This window comes from Cydia strobilella, chromosome 25 (genome assembly GCF_947568885.1).
Source record: "Cydia strobilella chromosome 25, ilCydStro3.1, whole genome shotgun sequence".
NCBI lineage: Eukaryota > Metazoa > Arthropoda > Insecta > Lepidoptera > Tortricidae > Cydia > Cydia strobilella.
In genome coordinates this window covers 1429012-1449376 of record NC_086065.1, presented here as the reverse complement: position 1 = coordinate 1449376, position 20365 = coordinate 1429012, and the positions used below count along the sequence as shown (strand labels likewise).

Here is a 20365-nt window from a genome sequence, read left to right as displayed (position 1 = left end):
AATATAAATTATACGTAAAATTTCAATCCACCAACGTAAGTATATATGATTATATGATAAGAATCCCATTTTGGATATTTAATAGTACCCAATGTTCACACTAGTAAACTTTTTAATAGTCGTTTAATAAGGTATAAATGAATTGCTAATTAATCTGCGATAATAAAGGCATATCACAAATGTGCGTGTTACTTCTAAAAAAAAAACAAATCAATATGTCGGCACGGCACGGGGCGAGGTGTTTGTCAACATTCTATCGATCCATATTTAAAATTCAAGACTTCTCACTAACTGCGTGCTAATCTAAAGATAATGAAACAAATCCGGAAAATTGCTAAATTTATTTCAAATGTGTAAAAAAGTGTCAGTGACAACAGGCGAATATTAAGAACTTACGCAGTTGAAATCTTCTATCAACACAGAAACTACAAAAGAATTTCTAATTAGACTTTTAAGTGGGTTAAATAACCTTAATCGTGATTATTTATCCAGCTATTGTTACGAATTGAAATAACAAGTGAATAGCGAAAACCGCAAAGTCACCATGCCGTGCTGAAAAATCAATAAAATCTGCAGTGTTGCGTTGCTATGTTTTCGTATTAAATATGCACTTAACAACTCCGTGCGGTCTCAAGATGCTACGATTCGAAATTTGAGAATGGAAGGCTTGTTCGACCAAAGAATGTCGCCGATTATAAAGTGTGTTGTTTTGTTCCTGTTTATTTTTACGGCCAGGGCTCTAACTTCGAGACCGCAAGAGCCTGAGGAGAATAAAAACAGCATCCAGCAAGTGAAACCTTACCATTATGTCCGGACTTTCACTAAATACCATCACAGGAGAACAATCCAGTGGAACAGCAACAATAACATGCAAGATTACTGGCCAGTGACCCATGACCAGCCAAAACTGGTTGCTAAGAGGAGTGTTCCAAATTTAAAAGTTGTTGACGGTAACTGGCCGGTCGTAAGGAAAAGAATACGGAAAAGAAGTGTGAGCATTCCAAATTTGAATGAATTTGCGCCAGATTCAAATTCTGCCAACATAATAGGTGATCATAATGCCATAAGTCCGGGTAGTCCTGCTAAATTAGACAAATCCAGTAGGAATGGGTTATCCAATGATGTCAAGAAGGTAAAAGACAAGATGGAGTCTCCAGCTATGGTCAGCCCTATGGTGTGCCTGTATAAGGCCAATAGTATTGCCAGAAGTACAACCACTTATAATGATGACAAGGGTGCTCAGATGACTGTGGAAAATGATTTTGGTAAGCATTTAAAAAAAGTAAAAAGTATAAGTGTAAAAGCTTAACTCATCTAACTACTTAATATATATTTTTACACCACATTAGCTAGTAAGACTCTCTGGATACTTCAAAAACTAATAAGAAAGTTGCATTTTATCCACAAACAAGTACCACAAAGAAATAAGATGGAAATTTTGAGTTGTTTCCCCATTTTGTCTGGTTGGGGAAGTGATGATTGTGAGTGATAAATATTTAATAGGGTGCTTAGTGCGTGCCTTGAAATCCTCACAACGCTCAAGTTTCCATTTTCAAACCACTCGCTCATGTTTCAATTTTGGAATCTCTTACTTGCTCGGGTACCAATATTAGCATAAGGGGTTAAACAACAACTTTGCCACTTTGTGAAACAAAATAAAACTATTTACATGCAAACTTTAAACATAAACATTATTTTGCTACTGAGCATTGAAGTAATTTTTTTAACCTGGTGGTCGGGATGATCAAACTTCAATTATAAATTTAAAATCTGAAGTTAATTGTTTGACTGGCAAAAGTTTAAAGATAGCAATTATATTAGTACACATGTTTACATTTTAGATTCAGACATACGGGGTGAAATAACAGACGCAGAACTGAATGGTGAAGCAGTACAATTGGAACAGTGTACGGACCCACGGGCCATCTGTTACACTCTGTGGCGCTACGACAAGGCTGGCAACATCACTGTGCTCGGACAAGGTATTTATTTTACTAACTTGTCATTCTGCAATACCGGTATCTTAATAGTTATTTACATTACATATGGCGTTACTTTACCGCACTAGTCCGATAATAATAAAAGATCTCCGTTTTCTTCAGGTATCGTCTCAGGTACAGGTCAACTTGTAGTGGTAATTTAAACGGATTCCTTTTTCGAAAGTTACTTTTTTTATAAGATGCGTTAAGTACCATTTCACTTCAGACCAGTTTTTATGGTCAGGTCAATAATCAAGATTCAAGATTAGGGATTTGATGTAGATGTCACATGTCATATATGCCAACCCCCATTTCTAGTTATTTTTACATCACAGTAGAAAATTAATGAGGAGTATTGGGGTTTTCAGAAAAAGGTGTACCTATCACTTTTTTCGACTCAGAACCACGAGGAACATCAGATTGTAATCAGTTTGTACAAAATGTATGAGAAATTGCGTCAGATTTTTTTGTTTCCCTTTTTAAATCGATAGTCCTCATTATGGCTCTACACGATGGGCCAGCGTGTAGAGAGGGTAGTGGTGTCGGATGGCTTATGGCGTGGCGGGATGGCGATAGGATGGCCGCGTTGTCGATTTTTCGTCCGCACATCAAAGGTAGTAGCCAGCGATGGCGCGTACGTACGTACACGTGGCCCATTTCATAGTGCGTGCCATGGTATAATAATATACTCCGTCTGGTACTCTCTTCCGAGACTCGCGAACCACGTCTGACACAAGCCTACGTCATCGTGAACCTGTTAACAGCATGATGACGTAGACTTGTGTCAGTCACGTGGTTCGCGAGTCTCGGAAGAGAGTACCTTGATATGATTATACCATGGTGCGTGCTCTCAACCATCGCATGGCCATCTCGCTGGTCCAGCGCTGGGCCATCGTGCCAATCCTACAATCTCTGACTCTTTGCTTCATACAATGCTTCATCTTGTTGTAGATCAGGGTGCCTAGCCAAGATGCCAATCGTTCGCTCCTTAGCGAACGATACGCTTATCTCTCTGTGGCACTAATATGTAGTAGGAATGATAGAAAGAGATTAACGTTTGTGATTGTCATCTTGGCTAAGCTCTCAGGCACGCAAAGTTTAACGGCAGCCTAGCCAGCGGGCGCAGCATGGTTCCATTTTTGTCGTCTATCACTATGCCCGTCACTTTCGGACTTACACACTTGTTAGAACGTGACAGGCATAGTGACTTGCCTGTCACTTGAAGACTTTGACCACATGAATTAAAATACAGGTTATGGTGTTTACTGTTTACCTTACGGATGCGCGTGAGTGCCTGAGTGGCTCAGTCGCTTACCGTTACACCTACGGTGTGGTCGTCACTGTTACTTTTACTTAGTATCAGGGATCGAATACCGGTATATTTTTCATACAAATTAACCGGTATTCAATTTCGGTATCTCGGTTGCTGAAAGTTCTGCTAGGTTCAAGCACAGCAAGTACGCGAACCTTGAACAGGTGTACGATTTTGTTCCGGTTGCCGTCGAGACGGCTGGGCCTTGGTGTGCCGAGGCCAAAGCCTTATTAAGGATATAGGGCGACGCTTAAGGGAAAGGGGCGGCGACCCTCGCTCTGGTTCTTTCCTCGTCCAAAAGATATCCCTGGCCATTCAGCGAGGTAATGCCGCCAGTATTTATGGCACATTTGGTCCGGGGGATAATCAGAGTGGGGGGTAATATTGTATTTGTTGTAATTTAGTTTTACTTTTTTGTATTAATTATTTTTCTTATAATTAAAATTATTATTACAGTAATAGTATTATCATACAGAACGGCCACGCACCGCCCCGCCCCGACTCGAATGCCCTCACCCCGCGACACCAGATTGACGGCCGTTTGCCGGCCGCTCAGTACTATTTTTAAGCAACTTACACTTACGCATGCCGCGTGTACAGACGTGCCGTTCACACATAGAAACGCAAGTGATTTTTGATGTATAGCGTGTCCGCCCTGTGACGATATGTTCTGTAAAAGATTAAAAGATAACTTACGCCATCAAACCGCAGCTAAATTGGTCGATCCATTATAATGAAAATTCCGAGCATTCAAGTGCCTAAACACATTAAAATGGCGCCAACCGTAGATATAAATAAAGTTATTAGTATAATTACAAAATCTACTTTTCTTAGGGCACTACAAACATCGCAAATCGAAGTTTCTATGTCCGTCTCTATCGCTCGAATATAGTATAGTGAATAGCTCGAATATAGTAGGCGCTGGTGGCCTAGTGGTAAATAATAAATAAATATAAATAAATATTATAGGACATTCTTACACAGATTGACCAAGTCCCACGGTAAGCCCAAGGAGGCTTGTGTTATGGGTACTCAGACAACGATATATATAATATATAAATACTTAAATACATAGAAAACACCCATGACTCGGGAACAAATATCTGTGCTCATCACACAAATAAATGCCCTTACCGGGATTCGAACCCAGGACCATCGGCTTCACAGGCAGGGTAACTACCCACTAGGCCAGACCGGTCGTCAAAGAGGTAAGAGCGTGCGACTTGCAATCCGAAGGTCGCGGGTTCAAACCCCGGCTCGTACAGTCGCCATCAGATATATCGGAGCGACCAAGGTGCTCACAAATATCTGAACACGCCTCTATTGTCAAGGCGTTAAGTGCGTGTTCAGATATTTCTGAGCACCTCGGCCGCTCCGATATATCTGATGGCGACTGTACCAATGAGTTTTTCGGAACTTATGTACGAAATATCATTTGATATTTACCAGTCGCTTTTCGGTGAAGGAAAACATCGTGAGGAAACCGGACCAATCCTAATAAAGCCTAGTTTACCCTCTGGGTAGGAAGGTCAGATGGCAGTCGCTTTCGTAAAAACTAGAGCCTACGCCAATTCTTGGGATTAGTTGCCAAGCGGACCCCAGGCTCCCATGAGCCGTGGCAAAATGCAGGGATAACGCAAGGAAGATGATGATGATGATAGGGAGAGATATACAAAACATTACTTTTAGATATTGCAGTAGCCCAAACAATACTATCTACATGTAAATGTAATGTTTATTTTTATCAAACTATTATTTATAAACTGTGACAAGTAAACACGTCCATAAATATAGAGAAACTAGCGTTTGCCCGCGACTTCGTCTGCGTGGAATCAGTAACAGCAGCTACAGTAAGTTTAGCGCCTGGATAAAGTGTAATAGCAATCATTCAATTTGAGCATAAGCTTAATTGCTTGACATCAATTATCAGGCAATTCATTAAATCTCTCAATTTGACCACCCTTTTCACACTCTTTAGGGATGATTTCCGACATAAAAACTATCCTATGTCCTTCCCCGGGACCAAAGATAGATATAACTCCGTAATAGATGGATGGAAAAAACGTGCCTCGAAAATCAAGAAAATTTGATTTTCGTTCAGAGGGCGCTACTAGCTTTGGCCCACTGTCGTAAAGATGGCGTTGACGGTTTCGTTTGTTATTTAACAATTTTAAGGCATATCAGTGAAAGAACATGGGTCAAAATCATAAAAATAATTAATGCAAATAAAAAAAATCATTTATCCATATTTAAATACATTTAGAGTTTTGAATGATTCACGGTTAGTTTCACTAGGCTTACTTAGGCGTAGTGACACCGTGAGTGTAGTGTGTTTGGACAGACCAACGATTGTGAACGCGACCGGACCAACAAGTGTGAATGCGACCGTTAGTAACGTTAAAAGTGAACGCAGCCGACGCGCAAGAATGAGGGTAGACAGAGCGCTGTCTACACAACTTTGACACCCACCCGCTATCTTCAGTCACCCGTGAACATGATGCATGTAACTGCGTCGAAATATCGGGAGCTCACAAATAATACAAAAGGTAATCACGGTCTATATCCCGGTCAATATAAGTCTAGTTAAATACATTTTATCGTATTTTTATAAATCTTCATTTTTAATTTTAAAGTGTGTCGACAGATGGCAGTGAATTTACTGAGGTTACAAAATTTACTATGACAGTACCGCTCTAGTATAAGTTACTCTATGCCGGGACTCAAACTATCTCTATGTCAAATTTCAACTAAGTCGCTTCAGCAGTTTAAAGGCTGGCGTCCACTAGGCTCGCCGAATCGAATCGCAATAATTCGCCTTCTATACATTTACTATGAAACTGCGGCTATTAACGAAGAGCCGCGGCGCGTCGAAACGAATTTACCATTCATAGTAAATGTATAGAACGCGAATTATTGCGATTCGATTCGATTCGCCTCGGCGAGTCTAGTGGACGCCAGCCTTAAGTGTGAAAAGGTAACACACAGACAGACAGACTTTTGCATTTATAATATTAGTATGGATTCAACGTAATATTCTTGCAGGATGCTGGAAGGCGTCAGAGAGCAAAGTGGACTATTGCACCCGCCGTAACACCAGAGACATCAACGCCACCTTCTGCAGCTGCGGCAGAAGCTACTGCAATGCTGATTTTAGTAAGTACTAGCGACCCGCCCCGACTTCCCACGGGTTACCCTTGACAAATTATAGACTTACCCCTCGAGCGGCAAAGCAATATTTTAAATTTTCGCGCTGCGGCGCGCAGCCGCGAGGGGGCGTGTTTTACATATTAAATTTATTTCTTATTCTCCGTTGAAGTAATTTGACCACCACCAAAGATGCACTATTGGCAAGTGCGAAGTCGGTGGAGGAAGAAGTGGCGCTGATTGTCACGAACACACGGCAGCCGATTGAACTAATAGGGTTGTTTCCACATGTTGAATTTTAAACTAAACCTATATCTAGTTAAATACATAGAAATGAACAATTTATCACAATAAATTGGAATATCAGTCACCCGTTGACCACGAACGCTGTAAAGAGTTCGAAACGTCGGGATGTATTATAAATTCAATATACGCGATATAATCCGTTTTCATAGTTTTATTTAATAAATTGGAAACTTAAAAAATTTATGGGAAAAATAAATAAATACTTCGGTTTCAAAAAAAAAATTGACTTACAAATAGGAAAAAAATTATGGTACCATTCGATTCCTTACATTTTACTAAAAGATATATTGTATTGCAACAATATACATAAACGCAATATTTCACCGACAAAATAGCATTTTTCTTGTTTTCCACGGCTTCTAAGCAATAGCGACGTTACATGCTGACGTCACGATGTAATGCCAATTTGTTAGAAGCGTTTCGTCAGTAAAGTGGGGGTGCCAGACTTTGACCATCATTTGTGACTTTTGTATTGCTTTAAGACAATGTGTCCCATACAGACATTTGAATCCTCAAAACAAACCTCATCTACTGACACCATTAATAAAACATTGTGGAATACTCTATCATTCAGTAGTAAGATTTAATATAGAATAGCCCACAAAATGAGGGTGTCACCATTTGTGCACCTAGAATAATGTTATTTGTATTCAACAGCATCAATACCAGAAGAGGTGGTAACACCCCGCGCAGAGTCCACGGTCCGCACCGCGTCCCTCCAGCCGAACTACTCGAACGCGATCGCGTCCGCCATGTTGGCTATCGTCGCCATCTTGGTTATGGTGCTGGTGCTTAGGAAGTTCTACTGCAAACGGCAGGATTTGGAGAAGGATTTGAGTGATGGGAAGCAGGAAAAAGGTAAATATGGAACAATGTGAAATAAACAAAAACCTAAAGTCAGACTAAGCTACAGACTTTGCAATGACAAAGTGTGACGATCGTCAAACCTAAAATGCGGAAATTCAACATGGCGGCCATTTTGTTACAGTTTCGAACGTCAAATTTCTATAAAACACATTTTGTCATCAATTTTTTAACATGCAGATACGTCTGCGAGCGATACTCCAAATTTTATATTAAAGGAAAAAATGGAAAAAGTTACACTTGCCGGAAGTGTAACTTTTTCCATTTTTTCCTTTAATATAAAACATTTTGTCATGTGAAATTCAATGCACAGTTAGCTTAGACAGACTTTACATTTATAAAATTACTCTATGCTGACATCGTCATCATCAATAACAGAAGAGGTAATAATAAATATGGAACAATCGTACAATTGTGTAGTTTTCAAGCAAAAGGTACCACATTGTCGCCTGCCATTAGGATGCTCTGCCAGGTTATTCGTATTATGTCCTTATGGTAAGCGTCAAAGTGGTACCTTTTGCTTGAAAACGACACAAGGTTACTAAAATAAAGGCCAATAAAAAGATAAGGAATCCATCCAGCCAAACTACTGCAACGCGATCGCGTCCGCCATGTTGGCTTTCGTCGCCATCTTGCTTATGGTGCTCGTGCTTAGGAAGTTATTACTGCAAACGATAGGATTTAGAGAAGGATTTGAGTGATGGGAAGCAGGAAAAAGGTAAACAAGAAGATACGAAATTATCTCGCAGACAACCTAAAAGGCCAACCAAATGAGATAAAGAATGTAAACACACGTTTAGGCAAGAACTTTTTTATTTAAAAAAAATATTAATCGTCAGCGTCACACAACAGACCAACACGTCAACTATCGTTAACACAATAATATTTACTTATTACTTTATTTGTTTCTAATTGTTAATAACAGTCAGATTGTTTACATTCTTAATCTTGTTTTGTTCGACTTACTTTCAATAAAAACTAATTGCCATAATATGTACAAATAGATAGATAGATAAAAACTTTATTCATTTCCATAACATACATGGTACATAGAAAACATGCAGCTTAGAATTACACTTAAAAACCTATTTTACAATTCTTGAAATAAGTAAAAGAAAACAATACAAAATACAAAACCATGTGTCGTGGCAGAGAATAGGCGCTGGTTCAGCATGATGATGCGGCAAGCCACATCGCTGATATTCTGCCAGGACCTAAAAAAAAAGAAAGAGACTGTACAACGCTCAATTCTTATAAATCTTAACTAATCTTAACTTAGGTATAATGATGCTCAAGTTGTGTGTGTAGTTGTGTACTTGCATGTGTTTTTGTGGATGAGATGTAGCAGTATCTTTTTCCGTACTTGTTTTATTTGAATGATTTCTTTGGGATTTAGCTTAGTTGTTACAATTTGACCATAATAAATTTGAAAGGGAGATTCAGCCTTGCAGTTTTTGATGGTTTGAAGATGTAATCGATATTTAATTTTAAAATTGGATTTAGTTTTAGTTTTATTATAATATATTTTATATTGTAAAATATTTCTGCATTTGTGAGAAAGGTAAATATGAAACAATCTTACAATCAAATGGTCCTACCAATTGTATTCATCTGAATGTTTTTAAACTAAAATGAATTCATAGAACCAGTAATTAATTAATTCGGAGTTCATAAAATGAAACTGTAACAATGCAAATATTAATTAACCTCTTGGGGCCCCGTGTCATATATATATATATAGTTTAAACTCTATACATACAATACTAAGGTTAAAAACCGGCCAAGTGCGAATCGGACTCGCGCACGAAGGGTTCCGTACCATTACGGAAAAAAACAGCAAAAAAAATGACGTTTATTGTATGGGAGCCCCATTGAAATATTTATATTATTCTGTTTTTAGTATTTGTAGTTATAGCGGCAACAGAAATACATCATCTGTGAAAATTTCAACTGTGTAGTTATCACGGTTCATGAGATACAGCCTGGTGACAGACAGACGGACATCGGAGTCTTAGTAATAGGGTCCCGTTTTTACCCTTTGGGTACGGAACCCTAAAAATTGTCTAGATTTGATGACGTCATCAGGCCCCAGGAGGTTAATGACGTGGAACACAAATAACTTTGAACGCCACCCTTTTTTTATTGCGCGTGTTTTCACGCGGTTGACTGGTAGAGAATTCCTCATGGCTTTTTATTTTCATTAAGTTTTTCTCTTGTGCAATAAAGTTTAAATAAACGCAGAAACACCAACTTCATAGGCAAAATCACGAATGACAAAATTATTACCTCTAATTCAAAATGGCCAAAAAATGTGGAACGCTTCACGATTTTGCGTGTCATCCTTGCGCAGGGGCCATGCTAATCTTCTCTGTATCGTTCCAATTTTAGTATATGTACTGCCGAAGCAAGTACACTTAGCGTGCACTTCAATTTGTATATATACTAACCTCACTTTGAAACTTCGTAAGCGCGATTTACGTTTTTTGATATTTAAAATAAGAAAACGTGGATATAATACAATTTTTTGAATAAATATATAAATTTCATAGTAATAGCTATAACATTCATAGGTTTTTTTATATAAAATATTACTATTTTTTCCGGGAAAAGGAGAAATTAACTATAAGTTCGATGTTGTGAGACAGTAACGCCATCTAGTGACGCCACAAGCAAACTTGACTGACAGCTGTCTGGATGACGTCACGCAGCCGCCCCGTAAAATGTTTATTTGTCTATGATGTTAGTTATTATCGTTTTATGAATTTAATAAGGTACCTGATTGATACAAAAACTTTTTTTTTAATACAACCTGCAAGTATAGACGGTTTTACGTATTTATTTATTCTAAATAGCACAAAAAAAAACCATATCGTACTACAATATTCACAGTATTTATGTTATTCATTATATTCCCGTCAGACCACTGAATAGCTCAAAAACTACCGCATACGTAAGCAGTAACCGAGGTTTTTTTTTTCAGGAGGCATAATGGGGACTGGGCCTGATGCTTTAGCAACCGGACTCTCCTGCGTGGATAACCTCACCCTTATAGAGCATATCGGTAAGTTGTCTCCTGGGTCACTATTTGAAACCACGTTTTTGTGTTTTTAGTTCACTAAATATACATTTTAGTGGCAAGTTGTAAGCCTATTCCATCATAGCTTATCGAATTGTAATTGTTGTCTCCTGGCTAACACTAGGAAAATTATCGGGATTAGTAGATACCTATTACAAATTAAGTGGTAGTGGTAGATAATAGGTAATGTAATTAATGTTAGTTTTAAATGTTTTAATAATCAATATTTTCCAGATCTTTAGTTTTTGATAGCTTATTTTTCATAGTCTTTACAAGCATCAGAGAATCCTAATACATATCTTATGTATCAATTTAACTCACACAATTTTTATTTTTAGGCCAAGGCAAATTCGGCTCAGTTTGGCGCGGCAGTCTTGGTACCACGCCAGTTGCTGTCAAGTTATATTCGAGCGCCAGCGCATGGCAGAAAGAGGCAGCGATATACGCGCTCCCTCTCATGTCTCATCCTAACATACTTAAGTACTATGGTGAGTATTTTTGATTTTCAAAGATTTATACTAATTTTGCACTTTATTAAATCACATTTATAATCGGGTCTATCGCGAATTTATTTTGTTACCTTTATTTACCGACGTTTGGACACAGGTTTCACCCGACCCGACCCGATTATTATTTTTTTAATGACGAATAGGCAGGCGTTTGACCACGATCCCACCTGATGGTAAGTGATGATGCGGTCTACGGTGGAGCACGCTTACCTATGAGATACCTATAGAATGTGATTTAATATGTGTTCAATCAATATAATTTCGCACTTTGTTTTGTATTTTTAAATTTTTAGTGTTCCTATATCGATGTTAAATCTCGAATAAGTTTAACATAGGTACTTTATTTTTAATTTGTTTTAGGAAGCGACAGTCGACCAGCACTAGAAGGCGGTCCGCGCTCCCAACTAATCGTAGTAGAACTATGCGAAAGCACGCTACGAGCTCGCTTAGAGGAAGCTCCTCTAACTTGGATCGAGTTTGCTACTCTCGCACACGGGCTCAGCTCCGCGTTGGCACATCTACATACTAGCAGTGAGTGTAAAAAGCATTTATTATGAATCTATTTCCTGACCCCCGCATCTTAGGGCCTACCGCGACCACCGAAGTTCGCAAATTGTGGGCATCCTTCTCTGTCACTCTAATTACGCCTTAATTGGAGTAAAAGAGGCAAATGCCCATTCGAAAATCAAAGTGCCCAATAAAATTTGTATCTTAACCTGTCTTATGTACAATAAAGTGTTTACATACATACATAAAATTAAACTATGCTGCTGTGACATGCCTGATTTTAAGGGATGATAAAAATTAAATGTTCATTGTCTCAATTGTATTGTAACCCAGGCGACATTCATATTTATCACGCCTTATGGTGTTTATAGGGAGATTTGTACTTTACTCAAAATTTAACTATCGTGACACATACTAACATTAAGGTAATTTTACGGTTTAGCTCGCGTGTTTTTAGTGACCGCTACTCACTCACGCACTGTTAGTGATTGAAAATGGAGACCTAGGTCTCCGAAGCATGTCGCGCGAGTGACTAAAAACACGTGTGTTATATTACCAATCTCTTTTTTTTTCAAGCTATAACGTCGATTGTATAATATGTACTTGTTTTTTTTACAGCGCCGTCAAAACCCTGTATCGTGCACCGCGACGTGAACAGCTCCAATGTGCTTGTTTGCAACGGACAGGCTCGCCTGGCTGATTTAGGACTGGCTCAAGTCTTGCATAGAAATAAGAGGGCTAACGCTTCTGCTCTTACTGAGGTAAGTTACCATTTGTTGTTTTGGCGGTGTTACCCAGGAGACAATTTACTTTTTTAATCGTTATACGAAATAACAAAATTTGATATTTTTTATCTTTAAAACATATTGCTTAGGAGAAATCGTCTGTTGTCTATGTCTTTTTGTTCACATCTGTTATTTCGATAGATCTTTACTTTTCGCTTGGGGTTGGGAAAACTAGTGCCTACTTTAATTCGATTAGTTGTCAAGCGGACCCCAGGCTGCCATGAGCCGTAGCAAAATGCCGGGATAACGCGAGGAAAATGATTATGATAATTGGCGTTAGTAAGAGATCTAGACGCCCTTTATGGTTTAGGGTTGTAAGTTATTTGTTAAAATCTGATTCGTAATCGTGTGTCGTAAATACTTTAAAGACTAATAGCGTTATACATTGGCAAATGGCATGATGTTGTTTTGATGTACTCTTATTTTTCTTTTTTTCTTTCTCCCTGTTTCCTAGAATGATTGAAATGATAAGTAATAATGTATTTTCACTCTTCAAAGTTCCCTTTGAGCAACTATGTTTTATTCCATTATTGGAAACTGTTTTGGCTCATGTATTAGTCATAATATCTATATCCTGTATTATATTAGCTATTTTTCCCAATAAATAAATAAAAAATAATACATAAACGCGTTACTAGCCTGAATTATCTAAGAATCGTTTGTCTTTATCTGTCATTTTAACTTATGTATTTGTAAGAAAGCGAAAACACATAATTTAACTAAATCAGGCCTGTAAAGTTTTATGAATAAGTAAGTATATCCATAGAGTAACTTATACTAGAGCGGTACTGTCATAGTAAATTTTGTAACCCCAGTAAATTCACTGCCATCTGTTGTCACACTTTAAAATTAAAAATAAATATTTATAAAAATACGATAAAATGTATTTAAATATGGATAAATGTTTTTTTTATTTGCATTAACTATTTTTATATGATTTTGACCCATGTTCTTTCACTGGTATGCGTTAAAATGATAAATAACAAACGAAACAGTCAACGCCCCCTATACGAGAGTAGGCCAAAACTAGTGGCGCCATCTGATCGAGAATCAAATTTTCGTGGATTTTCGAGGCACGTTTTTTCCTTAGACTGTATCCATCTATTACGGAGTTATATCTATCTTTGGTATATCCAAACCAAACCGAATTTATTCTTGTTCCAGGCTGGCACTCTCCGCTACCTAGCCCCTGAAGCACTAGACGGTGCTCTAGACCTGGACGGCGCCGGCTGGGCGCTCTGCGCCGTCGACGTATACGCATTAGGTCTAGTTCTCTGGGAGATGCTCTGGAGATGTTCAGGGGCTCATCCCGGACCTACACCACCCCATGCGGTCCCTTATCACGCCATGCGTCCGCACAGGGCGAGCATGCAGGTAAAATAAAAACATTCATGATGTTGACACAGTATTTTTAGGGTTCCGTAACCAAAGGGTAAAAACGGGACCCTATTACTAAGACTCCGCTGTCGTCTGTCTGTCTGTCACCAGGCTGTATCTCATGAACCGTGATCGCTAGACAGTTGAAATTTTCACAGATGATGTATTTCTGTTGCCGCTATAACAACAAATATTAAAAAATACGGAACCCTCGGTGCGCGAGTCCGATTCGCACTTGGCCGGTTTTTTAGGTGGCTAATATTGGGAGTTAGAATAATACAACAAAAAAGTAAAAGGGTGGATCAACTTTTTGATTGGCTTTAAATTCAGCAAACATATTTATAAATATTTAAGCCCATTCCATTATTAAACTGTTGTCTCCTGGCTGACGGGACAAATATCATAAAAATTGTTGATCCATTCAAAATATTTGAAACACTGAACCAAAACCTACTATTTAGATTGTAATTAAGATAAAAAATATGTTGGGTTTTTTTTTCAGACGCTAGTATCGCGGAATAAGGCGCGTCCGCCGTTACCCAAGGGACCAGTACCGGAAGCGAGGGCGCTGAAGATCGCCAGCGACACTTGCGATGAGTGCTGGGATCACGACGCTGAAGCCAGGTAAGTAGCTCGATTCTTGCCAGTCTGGGTCATAATCGTAATATTTTATTTATTATAAATAATTAATATTAGTGATTTACTAGTAATAGTGATATAGTTATTACAAACAGTTCTGATTGATAATAATCACATTCATTATATTTAGATCTATTAGTATGGTCAAGGAATTTAATTTCAGTACGATTTCGTACATTGTCACTGTGACAATCAATATTAGGGACTATTGATTTAGATTTATTTATTTAATAATATTACAATATAAATTCACAACTTTGGGAACAAATCAAATTATTTTATTCAATATTTTGATTTATGTTTTGGGTTCCGCCGTGGCGGGGTGGCCAAGGGGTTCAATGCGTAAGCGCGGATTGCTAAAGACGCCGGTTCGAATCCGGCCTTCACCACTGGAGGGCTTCGTCACTTTTTCTTTAATATATGGCATCTATTTCAGTTTACAATATAAATTATTTTACACTAATCTATACGAATTTATACTATGATCGTCAAGTAGGAAAATAACAATTGATTATAATTTATAATTGTACAAATGTCAAGCAATACATAATTAAAAACCATTATAAGCAATCAATTAATTAACTAAATTATTAACAATGTCAAATAATATAAAATAAAAAACAATGTCGATATGGCTAAGCATGGATATCTCATAATGATCATTAAATTAAAATAAAATAAAACGAATTACAGGTCAATAGAATAATTAATTACATTCAATCTTGTCACTGTGACTGACAAGATATGAAATGGTACTGAAAATTAATTCCTCGACCAGTTGCGGGCGTGCACTCCATAATTGACCATTTACCACCACAACATTTTGTAAAATGTGCTACATTTGTCATATCTTAACATATTGCTACTATATTGTCTCCTGGCTAACAGATTCAAATTAATGTTTTTCTTTTTTAGATTAACAGCAGTGTGTGTAGAAGAGCGTATGGCTGAACTGAAAGCCATGCTGCAGACTCAAGGTCCCGTCATCCATGACAACAATTTGCACCCGCATCACCCAGGTATGATGATTTCTCTAGTCGACATTATAAATGTCGGGGTAAACCGGGTGCGCGTGTATATCTGAATATATCTTTATACTCGAATGCAAATTTAGATATTTTAGAGCACTTTGTAGACACGATGTCCCTGGGCACAGGGTTGCAGATGATTATGAACATCTTGGATATCCTTGGATTTCCTAAAACGTTAAGGCCCCTCCACACTCGTGCGCGAATCGCGGCGCGGCGCGAACGCGAGTGTGGAGGGGATTTCGCTGATTAGCGAACTAGACTTCACACTCGCGTTCGCGGCATCGCGCCGCGATTCGCGGACGAGTGTGGAGGGCCCTTTAAGTATTTTTTCCTAAAAGTCGTGAATTTATTTTCTGAGAAAGTCTTATTTCCAAAAATCCTTACACATAAAATACAATATCCATAAAAACTGCTGTTTTGGCAAAGAAATATTATGACGTGAACTCTTGATGCTCGGATGCTCATAAAACTATCATGTTGATATGATCAGGCATCGTAAACTGCGAGCGAAATCCATTGAAATGATGTATGACAACCAGTTACAATCCTAGTACTTCAATGGATTTCGTTCGCAGTTTACAATGCCTGGATATGATAGTTCCGAACCGACTCTAAACAGATGTTTAGATTCGGTTCAAGCTAACTCTGCACCGAATTTGATAGCACATACTGAAAATGTTACTTTAAACGTCATCATTTCATAGACATTTGACGTTTATGATAATTCCACGCAGAACTCGCTGCAGAGTTAGCTTGGACCGACTCTCTTTTTCTGCTTTGAAATGACATATGTTCAGGGATTAAACGAAGTATCTTCTGCAGGGGACCCCTCGAACCCCGCACCGGAGGCAGACAAGAACTCCAACTGCACGTCAACTCAGACCTGTGACGTCACTACCCCCCTCCTCTACCCCCACCCGCACATCGGCCGCAACGCCTGCATCGAGCGCAACACACACACGAACACACACGACACGCACACACTCATACATAAAAGCCTAAAAGACATCACGGTACCCGTCGACCCTCCTAGGGTCAACAGCGAACAGTGCCTATCTGTCGCTAGACCATCTCATAGACAGATTCTAGACTATGAAAACTCAGATAGACTAAACGAGATCCGATCTTATCAAAGACCTTTAGACTATGTCCCTAATGACGTAAGCTCCCATGACGACAGGGGACCGAAACAAACTAATTTACTACAAGAAGTCAAAGTCGAAAAACCTAAATGGGGCATAAGGAAGTTCTTTGAGAAAAAACTAAACAGATCTAAAGTTGAAACTGAAGTTAAACTGGTACCTGAAACAACGCAGAACAGAACTAGGACTTCCATAGTCAATGAGAAACCTAGCAACATATTCAGGCCTTCAAATCTAGTTATTAATCAGGATAGAAGTCCATTTAACTTCGAAGGACCTTGCACTTTATCACCACCAAATAGAACTCTTTCTCCAACGATGATGATAGAATCTGAAATGAGGACTGAAAATAATGTCTTCGGTTTCAAAGAGTTACCGACAAATGAAACCGATCAACCGAATCAAGTCTTTGCTGTCATTGTTCCAAAATCAAAGCCTAATTTTACTAATTTGATTGAATTAAAAAAACGAGGAAGCTCGGAGAGTATTAATAAAAATTCAGTTCGTACTTCAATGTCATCGCAAAGCATTTTCAAGTCTGGAAATTCAGAGTCCGAAGACTCAACAGTCAAGAAGAGACTTAGCTGTGATAATAGAATCATCACTAATTCTAACAGTGCTAGTTCTTCAAGAGCTAGCATCAATTTAGAACTTCAATATATCGACAATCCAACTCCAAACTTCACTGAAAATACCAGTCCTTTTGACTTAAATTCTGACTGTTCTTCAAGCGAAGACGAACATCTAATGCTTCTATCTGAAAATGGAGGCTCAAAAATAACCATGCAAACCATAAAACCTGAGGAAAAAAAGAAATACCAGAACGAAGTCTTAAAAGAAGCGAGCCATACAAAAACTGACTTCAGTTTCAACAAATTTCAAAACAAATATACCAACTTTGATAATGAATTTAGCGACCCCAATGATAAAGAGAACTTAGTCAACGGCTATAGCGGAGATAACCCTGTTTACTTAGCAGCGTTAAACGGTGACATTGATACAACAGACTTGAAATATGTTGAAGAAAAACCTAAATCACCGAAGCCGTCTTTGAAAAACTTGACCATAAAACGGCAGCATTCTTTAGAGCAAGTTAGTGAGATCTTTTCATCGTCCGGTGATATTCATCTACAGAACCCAGCGGGGAGAGTGAAGACTCCCGGAGACTTGCCAGTAGCTGTCCGGAGAGCTAGGAGGGATAGGGCCTTACAGAAGGGAAGAGCGAACGAGTGCAACAGACTAAGCCTATATGACGATAGGATGATGTTCGGAAATAGTTTGTAAAAGCACTAAATGTAGTTTTGTACTTGTGACGTCATTTGGTGCCTGACTGACAGGGTGTCCCAAAAGTTTGGCTAAGCCACTGATTCCTAATTAATTCGTATTGAATTAAGGTTTCGACGTATTACACTATGTATACAGGTGTCCTAATAATTATGACAAGGTCACTAAATAAAGTCGTAAACCTACTTCCTGGTTTCAATTGCCAGGAGACATTGTTCAACCAATATGACGTCACTTATTTTACTTTAGATTAATAATAAGGCTTAATTAAGAACTTATGGCTTCTTCTCTCTCTTAATACAGAGAGTAAGAAAGAGCGATACGCCTCGCGCTAAACTTGAAAACATGTGTCATTTTGTTGCATTTGTGAATTTTACTGCATTTTTTATTTTATTAAAATTGGTGCCTGAATTTATAAGATACGATTCTCGTTACTGATATAATTTAGCTCTCAATCGAGCATTATATGTAAATTAAGTTAAGAGTGAATTTCCAAATAATATACTCATCGTTCTGTTTCCCAAATTGTCGAATTTATCTATTGTGGCAGTGAGAGCTTACAACATATTTTTGGGAATTCACTCTTTCTATTGGTGAATCGACTGTAATACCATCACTTTTCCTAAGGTCCAGATTTTTTTATTTTATAAACTCATTAACAAAAACTCGATTTCTGAGGATAATTGGTTAGTGACCCAGGGGACGAAAAATTGGTGTTAATAGTTGATTCGCCGATGTACCTATGGTAAAAATGTATACAAGGCGATACCTCACATAAAATTTAAGGAAATCTTAACTGTAATTTCAATGTTAGGTGTATTTTTTATAATTTGCAAGATAATTGCATTTATTGGGTTAAAAAATCACTTTATACTAATTGGTAAAGATTAACACTCGAATTCTTTTTCTAAATATTATAATTTTTGACGAAAATATGAGGAAAAGTGCTAAACTCCAAAATATAATTGTCTCAAACCCTAAAAACTATATTTTTACACAGATTTTCATTAAAATAAGTACATTAGATATACTAGTTTAGACTGCCTAAAAACACTGATTTTTTTTTATAAAATGTATCATTGACCATGATTTTAGTAGATAACTACAGCCTTACCTACAGAGAAAACAACCCTTAATTTTATTTTATTAAGTTAATGTGATCTTTAACACGTACGTAGTTTAAGTTCCTAATTCGCGCCATGTTTTTGTTCGAATTGTTAAGTTTCTTTCACGTTTAAAGGTGTAGTACAGTCAGTTTCAGATATATCTTTACTACAAGTATAAGTGGAAGTATAGCTTGGATAACTGGACACGTAACCATAGAAGTATTTAAACATAAAATAAAAAGAGACGAAATATTTTTTTCGCCTATAAGGATATTTCTGTCACTGACTACCTGACCTGCTCTAATTTTAATTTTAATGACCATAAAGGCAATCTTTTAATAATGTTATAACGCGTTTTAAGTTTTATTTTACGGGCATTAGTGTAAGTTTTGTTTATTTTTAAAGTATAAATAAACCAATCATTCCATTTTATACAAAAACCGGAACTATTAATGTAGAATATGTAATTTTTATTTTATTTAACAATACCAAATAGACTTGTTTTGTAGAATAGTTCACGCATGCCGAAATGTAATAAACATACTAAACACAAAATATAATACTGTTAAGTATTTAGTTCATTGCTATTTAAATAAAATCGCTATCAAAAGTAATTAACTATTTATTTCCTCTAGTGATAAAAATGCGATATTTTTTTTAATCATTGATATAGTATGTAATATTGTTAGGTAATATAATAAATAGTGAAAACATTTTGTATTACGGAAATATATGTATAATACTGTATAAACGTTTAGTATTTTTTTGCAAAATTCTTGTCATTTAATGTATCTATGTAGGAATTCAATACATTTTTGTATAATGGAGCCAGTATTATAAAACATTATACCTTAAACTAAAGAGGGTTTACCTTTTTAAATGATAGTATTTTATGCAGAACTTCGTGAATCTCTTTCACCGTTAATTTGTAATAGATATGTCCCTTGGGTCACGGGACAATATTAAACAAAAAGTTAAACTTTTTGTCTTATAATTATTACTTTGGCGTTTTAGCTACAAGATATAAATGCAATATAACCTAGATTTCATTGTTATAGATCTACGTTTTAAAATTTGCAAACTATCTTTCGACCACTTGAGTATCTATCTGATTGAAATGTCACCGTCACACCGTCGTTCTGTTGAAATAAATAAATATATTTATAATACTGGCCCTAAATTTAACATATACCAATAGTTATTAAATATTAAATTCATTCACTTGGACGTTACATTTTCAAATATATTCGAATTGATGAAATAGTTTTGAATAAGCAAAAATCGATTATATTGATGTTTGAGCT

The 20365-nt window shown here is 37.3% G+C and overlaps 1 protein-coding gene and 1 non-coding gene across 2 annotated transcripts; one reads left to right on the top strand and one right to left on the bottom strand.

The window, feature by feature from the left end:
• Nucleotides 1–235: 235 nt before the first annotated feature.
• On the top strand, nt 236–18406 carry LOC134752731 (uncharacterized). The gene is made up of 12 exons (XM_063688421.1): nt 236–1265; nt 1842–1982; nt 6334–6444; nt 7399–7599; nt 10586–10666; nt 11020–11169; nt 11551–11721; nt 12316–12458; nt 13647–13856; nt 14362–14483; nt 15414–15517; nt 16352–18406. The coding sequence occupies exons 1-12, from the start codon at nt 659–661 to the stop codon at nt 17953–17955; spliced, it is 3645 nt and encodes a 1214-aa protein (XP_063544491.1). The 5' UTR covers nt 236–658; the 3' UTR covers nt 17956–18406.
• Nucleotides 9911–10017, bottom strand: LOC134752959 (U6 spliceosomal RNA). Its single transcript, XR_010128785.1, has one exon. It is a non-coding gene; the product is annotated as a U6 spliceosomal RNA (small nuclear RNA).
• Nucleotides 18407–20365: the final 1959 nt, after the last annotated feature.